Here is a 15,776-nt window from a genome sequence, read left to right on the forward strand (position 1 = left end):
CTCTTTTATCTTTTTTTTAATACTATTTTAGGGGTCTTCAAGTTCTGCTTACCCCTGTTCTTGCAAACATCCTTGAGGCAGATCAGGAAAAGTGTTGGGGTTTTGACCAGTTTTTTGCAGAAACTAGTGATATACTTCACCGAATGATAATTCATATTTTTTCACTACAACAAATGACAGCTCATAAGATTTATATTCATAGCTATAATACGTAAGTACCTCTTTATATTTTCTTCCTGTGTGATAATGTTGTTTATAATAATCATCTTCATAAATTAGGAGAGGAAATAAAAGCTATATCAGTTTTACCAGAAGCACCCACTTCCCACTTAGAAAATAATGTTGGAGTGCTTAGTAAATTCGTTTGTACTTATTTTTTGGAATAAAGGGATTAATTTCTAAAATTTACAAGTAAATTAGCTTGGCCTTAAACTGCAAATTTTACAAGATTATTTTTGTTTCTGTGCCTTCTCTCAAATTATGTAATCCCATAATTAAATAGCATCTACTAGTAAATGGGCCAGATTTCTTATTTAACAGTACTGTCCTGTCATATAAAAAATATTAAAACAGGCTCTGGCCAGTTTGTTCAGTGGTAGAGCATTAGCCCAGTGTGTAGATGTCCCAGGTTCAGTTCCCAGTCAGGACACACAAAAGAAGCAACCATCTGCTTCTACCCCTTTCCTTTCCCCCTTCTCTCTCTCTTACCCTCCTGAAGCCAGTGGCTTGATTGTTTCGAGCATTGGCTCAGGTGTTGAAAATAGCTTGGTTGGTCTGAGTATCAGCCTCAGGTGCTAAAAATAGTTCAGTTTATTTGAGCATCATCCCACATAGGGGTTGCTGGTGGATCCTGGTTGGGGTGCATGTGGGAGTCTGTCTCATCTGTTTCACCATCTCCCTTCCTCTTACTTCGAAAGAAAAAAATATGTATATATAAACATAAGTCTAAAATATAGTTAGTGTCGTTTTTGTTTGTATATGTGACATAAAACCCTTATTGGGTGCTGGAGAAATAATCATTTATTTTACCTAAACAATAACACATAATATCCATGTCATAAAAAAATCTACGCATGTGGCCTGACCTGCGTAGTGGTGCAGTGAATAAAGCATCAACCTGGAATGCTGAAGTTGCCAGTTTGAAACCCTGGGCTTGCCTGGTCAAGGCACATATGAGAAGCAACTGCTATGAGTTGATGCTTCCCATTCCTCCTTCTTTTCTCCCTCTCCCTCCGTCCTTCCCTCTCCCTTCCTCTCTCTCTCTCTCCCTTCCTCTTCTTCTCTCTCCCCTCCTCTCCCTCTCTCTGCTCTCCTTTTCTCTCCCTTTCTCTCCCCCTCTCTCCCTCCCTCTTTCCTTCTCTCCCTCCCATCCTGTCTGTAAAAAAAAAAATCAATAAATAAAATCTTTTTTTAAAAATCACATGTGATAAAACTGCACATAAGTAAATACACACATTTACATGTAACACTGGGGAAATCTGTAAGACAGGTGAATCAGTATCAACATCCTAATTGTAATATTGTACTACATATATTTTATGCAAGATGTTCCCATTGGGGGAAACTGAGTGAAGGGTATATAGCATCTCTCTCCATTATTTCTTAAAACTGCATATAAATCATCAATGACCTTAAAATAAAAATTTTTTTAAATGGAGGGAAAAAAACATTATACCATTCTTTATGCCTTAGTTTTGGTTTTGACAGGATTCAAGTAGCAGTTTTGATGCCTTATAAAACTCACAAAGAGACTTACTGGTAATTTATTAAGAAATAACATTAATTAGATATAATATTTTAGATATTAATATCTAATATATGTCTAATATAATGGAAACAAACTGTGAATATAATGAATGAAATAATATTAATATAACATTAGATTAAAATCTAATATGCCTCTTTATTTTGGTACTTAATAGCCTGAATAAATATTATGTACTGGCTACTGTTTCATTTTTAAAATCAGTTCGAACATAAAAAGCTCACCCAAGCCTGAGCCACATCTTAACAGAGGCTTATGGGAGAGACAAGTCACAACATTGCTGCTGAAACACTTCTTTGATTTCATAGATCTATTTAAGGAGAATATACCTTTCCCCAAAAAACATTATTTTGAAAATACTTGGTTTTATTAATTAAATTATTTAACAAACATTATATAGTCATATTGTATGTACTATTCTCAGTTCTTTATATATTTAAGTCACCTAGTCCTCACAACAAATCTGTGAGGTAGGTCATATTATTCCCAGTTTACACATGAGGCAATTTAGCACAGAGGAGTTAAGTAACCCAAGGAAATTCAGCAGATAAATGGAATAACTGGAATTTGAACTCAACCTGATTTCAGAGTCAGTGCTCTTAAGCTCTCTGCTATGTTGGCCCTCCATTATTAAATATTAATCCTGTATATTGTATATATCCACTGTAGGTATGCAAACAAATATTTAAAAATTGATTATATTAGACAATGTTTTTGGAATTTTTAGTTTAATGGATTTTGTAATATTCACATCAACAAAAAAAGCACTGTCTCTGTGGACTGGTCATGATCTGAAGTACCACTTAGAAATGGATGTTGTACTCAATCATTAAAACAAAGACTACCTGCCCTGGCCAGTTGGCTCAGCGGTAGAGCGTCGGCCTAGCATGCGGAGGACCCGGGTTCGATTCCCGGCCAGGGCACACAGGAGAAGCGCCCATTTGCTTCTCCACCCCTCCGCCGCGCCTTCCTCTTTGTCTCTCTCTTCCCCTCCCGCAGCCAAGGCTCCATTGGAGCAAAGATGGCCCGGGCGCTGGGGATGGCTCTGTGGCCTCTGCCTCAGGCGCTAGAGTGGCTCTGGTCGCAACATGGCGACGCCCAGGATGGGCAGAGCATCGCCCCATGGTGGGCATGCCGGGTGGATCCCGGTCGGGCGCATGCGGGAGTCTGTCTGACTGTCTCTCCCTGTTTCCAGCTTCAGAAAAATGCAAAAAAAAACCAAAAACAAAGACTACCTATTTTTTTATCCTAATTGTTATATTTCTGGATTTTTCTCACACAGTGCTACTGTATTTCATGAGCTGGTATATAAACAAACCAAAATTGCTTCTACAAATCAAGAACTTATATATGAAGGACGACGCTTAGTTTTAGAACCTGGAAGATTAGTACAGCATTTCCCTAAAACTACAGAGGAAAATCCTATTTTTATAGTAAGCCGGGAACCTCTGAGTACCATAGGACTGATATATGAGAAAAGTAAGTTGGGATTTTCCTTGTTCTTACTAGCCATTAAAAAACAAACCTTTAAAAATGATTGTCATTTTCATAAAGCTGGTCGATGATAACATTAATGTATACCCTCTCATAAACATTAAAATTTTGTGAATTAGTTGAACAAAACTAGTAAAATTTAAAAGCCTTGTAGGCAAAATAATTTGATATTATTTTGTTTCATAAAGTGGTAAAATAGTTTTCCATGTATGTTTCACTGTAACTGTATTTTACTCTCATTCAAAATAACTTTTTATATCAAATTTTAATAAATATTTATTGTGCCTAGTTTGAATAGGACACTTAGCCAGGCTTTGGAGTCAAAGGAAAATTAGATCTGCATTTTAGAGTCTTTTAAATTATTAATCTTACTGTTGAAAAAAAATAAACTATCCAGATTTTTAAATTTCTGTTTGGATTTTGGAATTCGGTTTCCATTTAAATAGAACTGCTGAAAGCTTATTGTCTTGGAATATATTTAAGAAAAAAATTAAATTCTTTAGAAATATTGCAGGTAATTTGTTACAGTATGAGCATTATTATTTCAAGTGGGTTTTTTTAAACCAGGAAAAGAACATTACAGAGTTTGGCCACTAATATTTAATTTAGAGGTAATTTACAGGTTAATGTTGAAGTTAGAGGTTACTATATAAAGGATACAATAATTTATTAAGAATTCTTTATTTCTGCTTTTAATTATTTTACTTCATGTTTCAGTTTCCCTCCCCAAAGTACATCCACGTTATGATTTAGATGGAGATGCTAGCATGGCTAAGGTTGGTATTTAATTAAGTTACCATGTAAACATATATATTAAATTATCTCATCAATAGTAGAAGCAATAAAATGTATTGTGTCTTTATATATGCCTATATTATTTAGGAAATTATTCACGTAAATTATTATCCATTGCAGATTCTTTTCTGTATTTTCTTTTTGACTTTATATCATTTTTAAAATTCATAAGAAAACTTTCTCCATTGAGGCAGTGCATGTTTAATATCATGTTAAGGATGAAGTGTCTATTGCAGTTTTATCTATCCTTATCTTTTAGAAATTGGTAAATTGTTTTTAATTAACATCATAAAAATAATATAAGCTTGAAAGTTTTTATGTAAACGTTTTCCTTAACCTGTACTATATAGTTAGCACCAAAAGTGACATTTTGCATTTTTTCATTAGGCAATAACAGGAGTTGTGTGCTATGCCTGTAGAATTGCCAGTACCCTGCTGCTTTATCAGGAATTAATGCGAAAGGGGATACGGTGGTTGATGTAAGTAATAGATTGAAATTTGAAAATTTATCTTCACATAGACCTCACTAAATAACTGGTAATCACCCCATCATCTCTTCAGATTAGGTAGGGTCAGGTGCTTGATTTTTATTATTATACTACTTTGTTTCACATTTAGTTTATAAAACGTTTAGCAGCTTTTTCTTTTTTTGTTAACTACCATAACCTTGTGAGACAGGAAAATATTATCTGAATTTTAAAACTTACACCACACTGGGCTCTGGCCAGGTAGGTCAGTGGCTAGAGCATCATACTGGCAGTACGAGTTCATGGGTTCCATCCCCAGTCAGAGCACAAACGAGAAGCTACCAATTACTACACAACTAAATGGAGCAACTAAGTAGAACAATGAGTTGACACTTCTCTCTGTCCTTCTCTCTTTCTCTCCCCCTCCCTTTCCTCCCCCCCAAATGAATGGAATAAAATTTTTTAATTAAAAAAAAAACCTCACACTACACTGTACAATGTGATGTCAAATAAATTCCTTTTCCAAGGAAGTATACACTCAGCTTTAAAAAAACCCAAAAAAACAACAGCATTACTGCTATGAAATTCACACACTATAAAGTTCACCTGTTTTTAAAAATATGCAGATCAAAGATTTTTAGTATATTCACAAAATTATGCAGTCATCACCACTAATTTTAGAATTTTTATCACCCCAAAAAGAAACCCTGTTCCCATTAGCAGTCACTTTCCATTTTTGCTAAAAATCTTAGCCCTAGGCAATCACTAATATACTTTCTGTTGCTTTAGATCTGCCTATTCTAGACATTTGATGTAAATGAAAGCATCTAGTAGGAGCACACACTCACTTTGACAGGCAATTGAAAAGCTAAATTATTTTTTTTTACTAAATCACTTAATATAGTTATTCTAGGTCAGAGTATTTTTTATATAAATTTTTTATTAATTTTAATAGGGTGACATCAATAAATCAGGTACATATATTCAAAGAAAGCATGTCCAGGTATCTTGTCATTCAGTTCTGTTGCATACCCATCACCCAGAGTCAGATTGTCCTCCGTCACCTTCTATCTAGTTTTCTTTGTGCCCCTCCCCCTCTCTCTCCTTCCCTCCCCCGCCCCTGTAACCACCACTCTCTTGTCCATGTCTCTTAGTCTCATCTTTATGTCCCACCAATGTATGGAATACTGCAGTTCTTTTTTTTTTTTCTGATTTACTTATTTCCCTCCGTATACTGTTATCAAGATCTGTTCTCCTCTGCCTGGAGAGATGAGACCAGGTTGCTTTTCCCTGGAGCTCTGCGACTGTGGCGTGGTAAAGAGAACCTTGGGATACACTAAGCTGGGTGGCAAAGGTAGATTCATAATAGAAGTTGGCAAAAGGGGGAAAGAGAGCTCTAAATTAGGAGTAGGTCCCAGCCTGAAATATAAGTGGGGCATTGAGGTAAGAGGAATAAAGGAAACACTATATATTAAACAAAGCGGCAGAACATAGGACTATCAACACCCACAAAGGAGATCTTCAAGGGAAGAATAAAAAACCTGACTATTCAGGCAAGACATAGTTAAGTGGCCCTTGTGCAAATGAGATCAGTTTACCTGCTTCTTGGAATAAATACCCTAGGCCCATCCACAGTGTTGTAGATGGGGCCGACGGCCCTGGGCCCCTTCACAGGTCAGAGTATTAATCATCTAGTTCAATATACTATTCCTGATCTAGTTCAGTGATCATAGGAAATGTTTTAAAAATGACTACAGTTTGACTCTTTTTAACCTTTGGTGATTTATAGATAACATCCTTTCATTTGATAGAAATGGAGAATTGAACGGTTTCTTTTAAGAATCATGCCTCTAGTTCTGTACAACATCATGTGGAGCTTTTGAGTTTTATACAGCCACAGAATGGCTTCATGTTCTCTGGGTTCATAGTGCTCTTTAACTTTACTGCCGGTGACAATTTCTGTGTACCTGCCTCATACTATCCTTTTCTTCTTGTAAAATCATGTATAAAACATGTCATCATTCTTGTTCTGCTGCTGCTTCTAAAGAGAAAAAAGAATAAGTCCCTTTTACCCCCCTCTCAGCTTTATATTAAACCCATAAATTTATGCTTATAATATTTTTATGTGTTCATATACCTAGTGTTCAAACTTGTGCTTTCTTGTCTCATTAAGAAACCCCTTTGTAAAAAAAAAAAAAAAAAAAAAAAAAAAAAAGAAACCCCTTTGTTTTTACAAAACAGTTTGCAGAAAAATTGAAGTGTTAACTCTATTTATTTTCACAGTATTGCTACTAACAGCTGTCACTTGCTCTTGCTGTTATTACTTACCCTAGTCACTACTCCATGAAGCTTTTATTCCTTTTACTTATTAGTTTTTAGTTTATTAAGTCAGGAGAAAATAGTTTCTAATGTAGACTATGGTTGAAAAACTTCTCTTTCAGTTCGTAAATGTTTTAGACTTTGTGGGACACATAAGGTATCTGTTTTTATTTTGTTTTTACAGTCTTTAAAAATGTAAATACTGGCCCTGGCCAGTGGCTCAGTGGTAGAGTGTCGGCCTGGTGTATGGATATTCTGGGTTCAATTCCTGATCAGGGCACACAGGGGAAGTGACCATCCGCTTCTCCATCCCTTCCCCTCCCCCTTCTCTCTCTCTTCCTTTCTCAAGCTAGTGGCTCCAGTGGTTCGAGGGTCAGCCCCAGACAGGTTGACAAGTGAGTGGATATCAGTTGGGGTGCATGCAGGAGTCTCTCTCACTTTTAAAAAACTGTAAATAACTATTCTTAGCAAAAACAAGCCTCGGGTCTTAGTTTGTTGACACTTGATGTAACCTTAAAGCCCTTCAATTTTATTTACAGTATCATCTTGCTTCTTCAGAGATCGTGTTGATTTAAACTAGAAAATAGTAGTATAGCACAGGTAGTAAAAATTCTGGTGGTGTACAATGTAGTGCTATTCAGCTTATTTGTATGATTGTAGATTAGTTTTTATTTTTAATATAACGTTAATGCTTCGAATTTCTAAATTGTTAACCTAATATGTAGTAATGGTTTATGTCCTAGATATGTATAAGGCTCACAAAGATGCTTTTAATAATGAAAAGTGAACTGGCTTTTATAATATGTCAAGACTGTTAAGAGATTTGAGTCTGACCAGGTAGTGGTACAGTGGATAGAGCATTGTCCTGGGACTCTGAGGATCCGGATTCAAAACCCCCAGGTTGCCAGTTCGAACGCAGGCTCATCCACCTTGAAGATGGGGTCACTGACTTGAGCATGGAATCACAGACATGACCTCATGGTTGCTGACTTGAAGCCCAAGGTCACTGGCTCAGATGAAGCCCCCCAGTCAAAGCACATATGAGAAAGCAATCAATGAACAGCTAAGGTGTCACAACTATGAGTTGATGCTTCTCATCTCTCTCTCTCTTCTTGTCTGTCTGTCCCTCTCATTCTCTGTCTCACTAAAAAAAAAGAAAAAAGAAATTTGAACATGACAGCAGCATAATTAGTGTTAGACAAAACAATTCTTTAGATAAAACTAATGAGAATATTATTATTTTTTAGAGAATTAGTTAAAGATGATTATAATGAAACTGTTCACAAAAAGACAGAAATTGTGATCACATTGGATTTTTGCCTCAGAAACATTGAAAAAACTGTGAAAGTGTGAGTAGATTACTTCCTTAATTTACAGTTGTTAAAATGTTAAGCATTGTTACATTTCTGTTTAATTTGTTTAGTAATCCTTGACACCTATAGATGCTATGCAAGTGTTTGTATTAAGGCACAACCTTATTTTAAATTACTTTCTCACAAAGGCAGAAAATACCCAGTTGTCTCAATAAGAAATGAATGCCATCTCTTTGGTAGCATTTCTTCTTTGCTTTGCAAAGGAAAAGGTAACCTGAAATAGAAACATCTCATCTTTACCTTGGAAAGCAACACTCTGAATAGGATAGTAAAACTGTAACGAACAAAGGAAATAGGAAGAGTTATTCTAGATCTGTATTTTGGTGGTGTTTTTAGAATTTTGGGATTACTTCTAGTTTACTTTGCTTATTAAGCTTATCCCTGAGAATGTCTTTTGAAACAGAATAAAGTGCCCTCTTCCGAGGCTGTATTATTTGTACTGCATAGGAAATATAATTAATGAAATCAGAATTTACTATTGACTGTTATTAATTCTGAAATCTAGTACTTTGACTGTTATCCTGGCATAAGAGTGTTTGAAATTAAGTTGTTTTTTTTATTTTATTTCTTAATCTGAAAATTTATAAATAGAAGTTTATAAAAGTTCTTCTTTACAAAGACAGTTCCAAGTTTTCTTGGAATCTGTTGCTTTGTAGATTTTGCATTCAGTATTTTATTCTAAATGGTTATGATAATAAAAATTCAAATATAATTTATAGAACATTTTTAAGTCTATGTAATCATTATACTCATTTAATTTTTCCATACCTGTTTTTCATACAGATATGAAAAGTTGATGAAAACCAACCTAGAAGCAGCAGATGAAATTTCAGACATACACACCAAATTGTTGAGAGTAAGTATGTACAAAATTATGACAATCATAGGCTCATAATCTGTTTCTTTGTTGGCAAGATTTTTAACTAACCTTTTCTGAAGAAATGATGTACCTAAAGATCTTCAGAGAAAAAGTAGCTTTTCCAGTTTTTAGGAGCTCTTTATAATATTTAACTACCTTACTGCCATGCAATTCACTTTTTTAAAAAAATGTTTATTGATTTGAGAGAGAAGGAAAGACAGGAACATCAGTCTTCTGTATGTGCCCTGACCTGGGATTGAACCGGCAACCTCTGCACTTCAGAATGATGGGTTACTAACTGAACTATCAGGCCAGGGCTGCCGTGCAATTCTTTATGACATTTCCAAATGCCTGCTTTGCTTTAACCCCATTTCTCTCTTCCTTTCTCTCTGTCTCTCTTTAAAATTCATAATGCTCTTGTGTTGCTGCTGCTATGGCAATTAAAGCAAGTTCATAAGTGTAATTTAGCATGCAGAATATTTCAACTTGTTCAGAATTAGATGCAAGTTAGGAACATATCAGATCTTTCCTAAAACAAAAAATAAGGAAAGAAAAATTGGGGTTTGCCAAGGCAATAATACATCATTCCTATAACTAAAAAAAGAAATTAGGACAAAAGTTTCTTCTCTGCTGAAAAATGCAATAGCATTACAGGCAGTTTCTGGATCTCTTAGTAAAATGTATTGTATAAGAGTAGAGAATTATGTGTCAGGAGAGCTCATTACTAATCCTCACCTGCCCATTTACCTAGCTGTTCCTGCTAGGTGACTTAAGCGTTTAACTCTTCAACCTTGTTTTTCTTTAAAATGGATGGTTTTTTACCCTGCTTATCTCACAGATTGTTGTATCAAATAAAATGAGATGAATAAAAATGCTATATTCCTATAAGCTTTTAGCATTTGAAGTATTCTTTCATGAAATGAGTACTGTATTAGGTTAAAAGAAAAAGAACTTGATATAGTATCATTTTTCTCTTTTCCAGCTTAGGCTGATTTTTAGTTGTTTTTTTTTCCTTCAGTTTTAGATCCAGAGCAGTGGTTTTCAAAATACGAGTCATAAACAACTAGTAGGTTGTAAAGTTTAGTGCATTGCAGTCAGCATTGTTTTTAATGAAATGGAATAGAGAATGTCAGAACGCATCACATATAATAAGAAAAATACTGTTCCATGAAACTTTTGGCTCAGTTATATATACACATTTACATGAGACTGGGTTAAAACAAAGTAAATTTCTTACTCTATATAAGTCCTGACCAAAAAAGTTTAAAATTGTTGATATAGAATAAAGCAAATAAAAATCAAGAAAATAAAGTCTTTTCCAGTACTTGTATATATTTTAAATACAGTCAATTATAGCATTGTATTTTCTTGTCTGTTTCTGCTTTTGTCTTAGAAATTTATTTACTAGCTCATAGTTCTAATGGATACTTGTTTCCACTGCTAGCATTGTCGTTAGACCACTTTGAATTGAAATTTTATGTTTTTCTTTTGGGGAACCCATAGTGTTTCTCATTTTTATGTCATTTTTGTGAAGATTTAGATTTCCCGAGAGAATTGAAGCACGATGATTAATGAGTTTAAGATCATATTTTATTATCATTCCATACTCATGGTGGAAATCAACCTAAGACAATGTCCTTGCACTTAAAGATAAAAATAATTATTCTGACTTAGATTTGAAGTCATCTATAAAAGAAATATCAAGACTTTAGAATCCATTGGCACTGTGATTATCAGTTTTGATTTTTGGTAATCTGGATCTGAACCCATTGGTTTTATTTAGCTTTCCAGTTCTCAGGGCACAATAGAAACCAGTCTTCAGGATGTCAAAAGCAAATTATCTCCAGGTGGATTGCTGTCGGATACATGGGCCCAGCAGGATGGCACTCATCCAAAAGATAGACAGTAGGTTATCATTTTATTGGTAGTTTCTGCTCTTATTATTAAATGTCCTTTTTCACATTGACTCAGTTAATTTATTTGGGTTTTTCTTCCATAAATAGTGTAGAAAAGTTACAAGTCCTGTTAAATTGCATCACAGAGATTTACTATCAGTTCAAGAAAGACAAAGCAGAACGTAGTAAGTAAAATTTGTCATTTGTTAATATAATGAATGAGCCCTACTAGTTGTGATTCAGTTGAATTAATTTAGTAAATTTGTGAGGATGGCTGCTTAAGTTATTTTTTCAGAGATTTGATTCTGTCAGAAAATAGATTAAATATCCTAAAAAGTCTTTTTAAGATCAACCTTTTCAATACTTTATATCAGGGGTCATGAACTCGACAGGCCAGGCACAAAACAGGAGTTGAAACTGGACAGTGGAGATGGAGGAGAACTGAAGAGGAGTGACCCTCCTCTTGAGGGGAGCCACTGCTCAGATTCACCTGATCTGTTGCCCATTCTCTCTACCTCAAGAAAAGCTAGAAAGACAGGTTTTATTGGAAATATCCTGTATTTAATGTTGGCAGTTAATTTTTCTTTCTAATGTTAACACTGTACAGTACAAATGAAGCATTTGTGGGCTATATCTAACCTATGAGTCATAAGTTGGTGACCTCTGCTTTAAACTGTTTAGACTTTCTGAAGTAATTTTAGAAGAAAAAAATACTGTATGTGATTTTATGATTGTACATTTACAAAAGTAATATATTTTTACTTTTAGGACTAGCTTATAATGAAGAACAAATCCACAAATTTGATAAGTAAGTGTCCAGATTATGTTTAATAATTATTTTTGGCTGTGTTATTAATGTGATTGTTCTTAAAGTTCAAATTAATTACAATTAAAAATACATTTTAATCTTGGCTTAAACACAGTTATTACTCTTTGCACACATTTTTTAGGCCCATTTACCTAGCTCCCAGGTGAGAGGTTGCTGAGACAGGAGAATGAGATGAGGGGGGAGGCTTTTCCTGCCTCATGTGCTTCTATTGCAAAATGACAGATAACAAAGTATATAGGCAAGGATAAACTTACCCACCTTAACCTAAATATTATTCAGTAAATATTTTTTAACTATTCTCCCTTCTCATTCTCCTCTTGCTGCTATAATGTATCCTAGAAACCTTTGGCATTTCATAAATATTCTAAAGTCATACATCATTACAGGAAACAGATTTTATATACTTGAAAAAAAATTTTTTTTTCCAGGTGAGAGGAGGAGAGATAGAGAGACAAACTCCCACATGCTCCCCAGGGTCCACCCAGCAACCCCTGTTTGGGGCTGAATGCTCTGCCCATCTGGGGCCATGCTCACAACTGAGCTATTTTTAGCACCTGAGGCAAAGGCTTCATGGAGCCATCCTCAGCTGCCTGGGCCGATAGGCTCAAACCAGTCGAGTCATGGCTTGGGAAGAGAAGAGAAAGAGGGGGAGGTGAAGGGGTAGAGAAGCAGATGATTGCTTCTTCTGTGTGCCCTGACCAGGAATCGAACCCGGGGTATCCACACACCGGGCCAATGCTCTACCACTGAGCCAACCAGCCAGGGCCTATACTTGAAATTTTTTAAATATTGGAAATAGAAACAATGACATTGGTTTAAGCCTCTGATTATTTCTAAATTATAGGCAAAAACTGTATTACCATGCAACAAAAGCTATGACCCACTTTACAGATGAATGTGTTAAAAAGTATGAAACATTTTTGGATAAGTCAGAAGAATGGATGAGGTAGGTAAACCATTTGGCAGGTAATTAGTGTGGCTGATAGCACAATACACATTTTAATATATATATTGTATATTTTAAGAATATTTTATTAGCTTGCTTACTAATAGATTCTTTTTGGTTTTCAGAAAGATGCTTCATCTTAGGAAACAGTTATTATCCCTAACTAATCAGTGTTTTGATATTGAAGAAGAAGTATCAAAGTATCAAGACTATACTAATGAGGTACAGCTATCAAAGTAGGAAAAAAACTTTTTTCCTATTAGGAAAAATTGAAATAAAATTATTTTCAATTTATATTTGATTATGATTGAGAAGGGAAAATAGGACACAATATGCATGTACAGCTCTGCTTGCCCATGTGGTGTGCGCGTGCGCGCATATATATAGGTGTATATATATATATATATATGTATATATTTTGAGCCAAGTTTTAAGAACATAGATGTTTTACAATATAAAACATGATAGACTTTTTCTATCACCCATAAGATAAGACTTTTAAAAAGATTTAAATATTATATCATTGATGGCTTTGAAATTAAAACAAAGTTATAAAGGGCTTATTAAACCTATAACATTTGGTCTAAGATCTGTAGTATAAGTATTTTGTTTTATGATTGATGTGGGATCTTTTGATGTTTTAGTTACAAGAAACTTTGCCTCAGAAAATGTTTGCAGCCTCCAGTGGAATCAAACATACCATGGCTCCAATTTATTCATGTTCTAACACATTAGTAGAAATGACTCTTGGGTAAGAAATGTATTATTTAGTAACTATATGTTTCTGTTTTGTTTCAGTTGATTTTTTTGTATTGATTTTTGTTGTGAATATGTTTGCAAATGTTCTTTAGTGACTTAGTTCAAACTATAGAACTAAAACAAAAATGTAATTCTAAAAAATTTGCATACTTTTTTGAGCAAAGATGCTTTTTTATCTTTATTTTGTATGTGTAGTATGAAGAAATTAAAAGAAGAAATGGAAGGGGTGGTTAAAGAACTTGCTGAAAATAATCATATTTTAGAAAGGTGAGTTAATGCAGATATCATTCTGCCCTGTGATTTTATAGGCAATCAAGTACATACATGTCTATACTTGTACCTCTCTGTCTTCATATATCAATAGATTAGGCATTGGGAAAAGGATATAAAATCAGAACCCTTATGTTTTATGGTTCCATGATACCTTTTAATTTATTTGGGATTTTTTGGGTAAAGACAAGTCATCTATGATTAATGCCATTTTATAGAAGCACTGGTTAATAGAATTATTTATTTGCTTATTTGAGTCAGTTTGTGAAAATGAAAATCTACACATTATTTTTCATGCCATTTTCTCATTAGAATTATAATTTTCAATTTTGGAAATCAGAGTTGTGTATAAGATGCTAGCACCCTGATTGTTGCTAGGTAACTTACAGAGCTCTCTGCAAACCTCTTTGCAGGTGAGTGCCATCTGTAAGTGCAGTTTTCTTTGAGGAGTTGGTATCTGCTTATCTACAGAATTTTAATAGACCCGGAAGTAAGTTGGAAAGTCTCCAGAGCCAATAAAGCCACTCTGGGATGGCTGTTTCCTTGTCTTGGTTCCTCAGAGAAGTTCATTCCAGAACTCTTCTCTTTCAGGCTGTTTCTCTGTGGGTTCTCAAACCCCTAAAATGCTAATAAAAATATTTCACATTTATATGATGTTTTCTACACCTGCAGGGCACTTTCATACTACATTATGTCGCTTAACCTGCATTCCCACCTTATACAGTAGCAGAGCAGATAGTCTTTATGTTCTACAAATACTGACATTCATACCCTAAGGAGAAGAGCCAGAGCTAGAGCCCCAGGGCTCCCTATTTCCTCCTAAAACCTTTTTCCCCTATACCTATCTCTAAAGCTTGGATAGATTCACTGTCAAGAAATTACATGATTTTTGAGCTGTGCACAAAAGTGATGAAACCCTTCTGTAGTATTATTGATTTTGTAATTTATTATAATTAAAGTTATTTTAAAATTTAAAGGATTTCACCTGTCCTTTCGCATGCCACCCCTTCCTCACAGAAGTAATTTCTGTTAATAGTTTGTGGTACATGTATGTTTTATAAGAATGGAATCATTCTGTTCATAATTACAGCCACGCTTTAGTGAACATACTAGCATGTATGTCTTCATGTACTTGTGTAAGAATTTTTGAGGTACCAATTTCTAGATGTGGAACTGTTGGGTCAAAAGGTATGCACATTTAAATTTTGATAGGTATTGTTAATTTGTTCTTTAAAAAGTATGTTTATTAGCCTGACCAGGTGGTAGCATAGTGGATAGAGCGTCGATTTGGGACTCTGAGGATCCAGGTTCAAAACCTAGGGGTTGGTAGCTTGAGTGAGGACTCATCTGGCTTGAGCACAGGCTCACCAGCTTGAGCGCAGTGTCACTGGCTTGAGCTCAAACTTTGCTGGCTTGAGGCCAAGTTCACTAGCTTGAGCCCAAGGTCTTTGGCTTGAGCAAGGGGTCACTGGCTCAGCTGTAGCCCCCGGTCAAGGCACATGTGAAAAAGAAATCAATGACCTACTAAAGTGCCACAGCTATAAGTTGATGCTTCTCATCTCCTCTCTTCCTATCAGTCTGTCCCTGTCTGTCATCTCCACCACCCCCTGTCTCTCTCTCTTTAAAAAAAAAGTACGTATATTATCATTCCAAACAAAGACTATGCTTTTGTTAATACTGTTATGTTTTTTAAATGTTTGCCAATTTGTTTAATAAAAACTGACATCTTTGTTTCTTTTTTCATTTTATTTAAAAAATTAAATTTAATGGGGTGACATTGATCAATAAGAGTACATAGGTTTCTTTTTTAATTTGCATTTTTTTTGGTTAATAATCATGTCAGGCATTTTTTTATACATTCATTTTCTGTATCTTGCCTATTAGATTTTAAAATCTTTTTTCTTTCTGATTTATAGCAGCTACATAGTAATTATCTTTTTTTTAATAGTATCTAATTTATAGTTTCTTCACAACGTTAGCTAAATCCTAAATTTATCTTGTAAGG

General features: G+C 34.7%; 1 protein-coding gene and 1 long non-coding RNA gene across 7 annotated transcripts in view; one reads left to right on the forward strand and one right to left on the reverse strand.

The window, feature by feature from the left end:
• Nucleotides 1-15,776, reverse strand: part of LOC136324837 (uncharacterized) — a 457,224-nt gene that overhangs the window by 39,670 nt on the left and 401,778 nt on the right. The gene's annotated exons all lie outside the window — the stretch shown is intronic.
• Nucleotides 1-15,776, forward strand: part of TBK1 (TANK binding kinase 1) — a 54,150-nt gene that overhangs the window by 35,426 nt on the left and 2,948 nt on the right. For 3 of the 6 annotated variants that reach the window (XM_066258246.1, XM_066258247.1, XM_066258251.1), the window contains 13 exons: nt 32-211; nt 3,048-3,244; nt 3,977-4,035; nt 4,442-4,533; nt 8,088-8,189; nt 8,997-9,069; nt 10,856-10,977; nt 11,076-11,152; nt 11,736-11,775; nt 12,641-12,742; nt 12,868-12,964; nt 13,387-13,493; nt 13,697-13,768. In XM_066258246.1, coding sequence (XP_066114343.1) covers nt 32-211; nt 3,048-3,244; nt 3,977-4,035; nt 4,442-4,533; nt 8,088-8,189; nt 8,997-9,069; nt 10,856-10,977; nt 11,076-11,152; nt 11,736-11,775; nt 12,641-12,742; nt 12,868-12,964; nt 13,387-13,493; nt 13,697-13,768 — 1,320 coding nt within the window. Of the gene's footprint in view, nt 1-31; nt 212-3,047; nt 3,245-3,976; nt 4,036-4,441; nt 4,534-8,087; nt 8,190-8,996; nt 9,070-10,855; nt 10,978-11,075; nt 11,153-11,341; nt 11,506-11,735; nt 11,776-12,640; nt 12,743-12,867; nt 12,965-13,386; nt 13,494-13,696; nt 13,769-14,184; nt 15,420-15,776 lie in introns of those variants that run through there. The other 3 variants (XM_066258249.1, XM_066258250.1, XR_010729147.1) reach the window with 3 other exon arrangements.

This window comes from Saccopteryx bilineata, chromosome 2 (assembly GCF_036850765.1).
Source record: "Saccopteryx bilineata isolate mSacBil1 chromosome 2, mSacBil1_pri_phased_curated, whole genome shotgun sequence".
NCBI classification, from domain to species: domain Eukaryota; kingdom Metazoa; phylum Chordata; class Mammalia; order Chiroptera; family Emballonuridae; genus Saccopteryx; species Saccopteryx bilineata.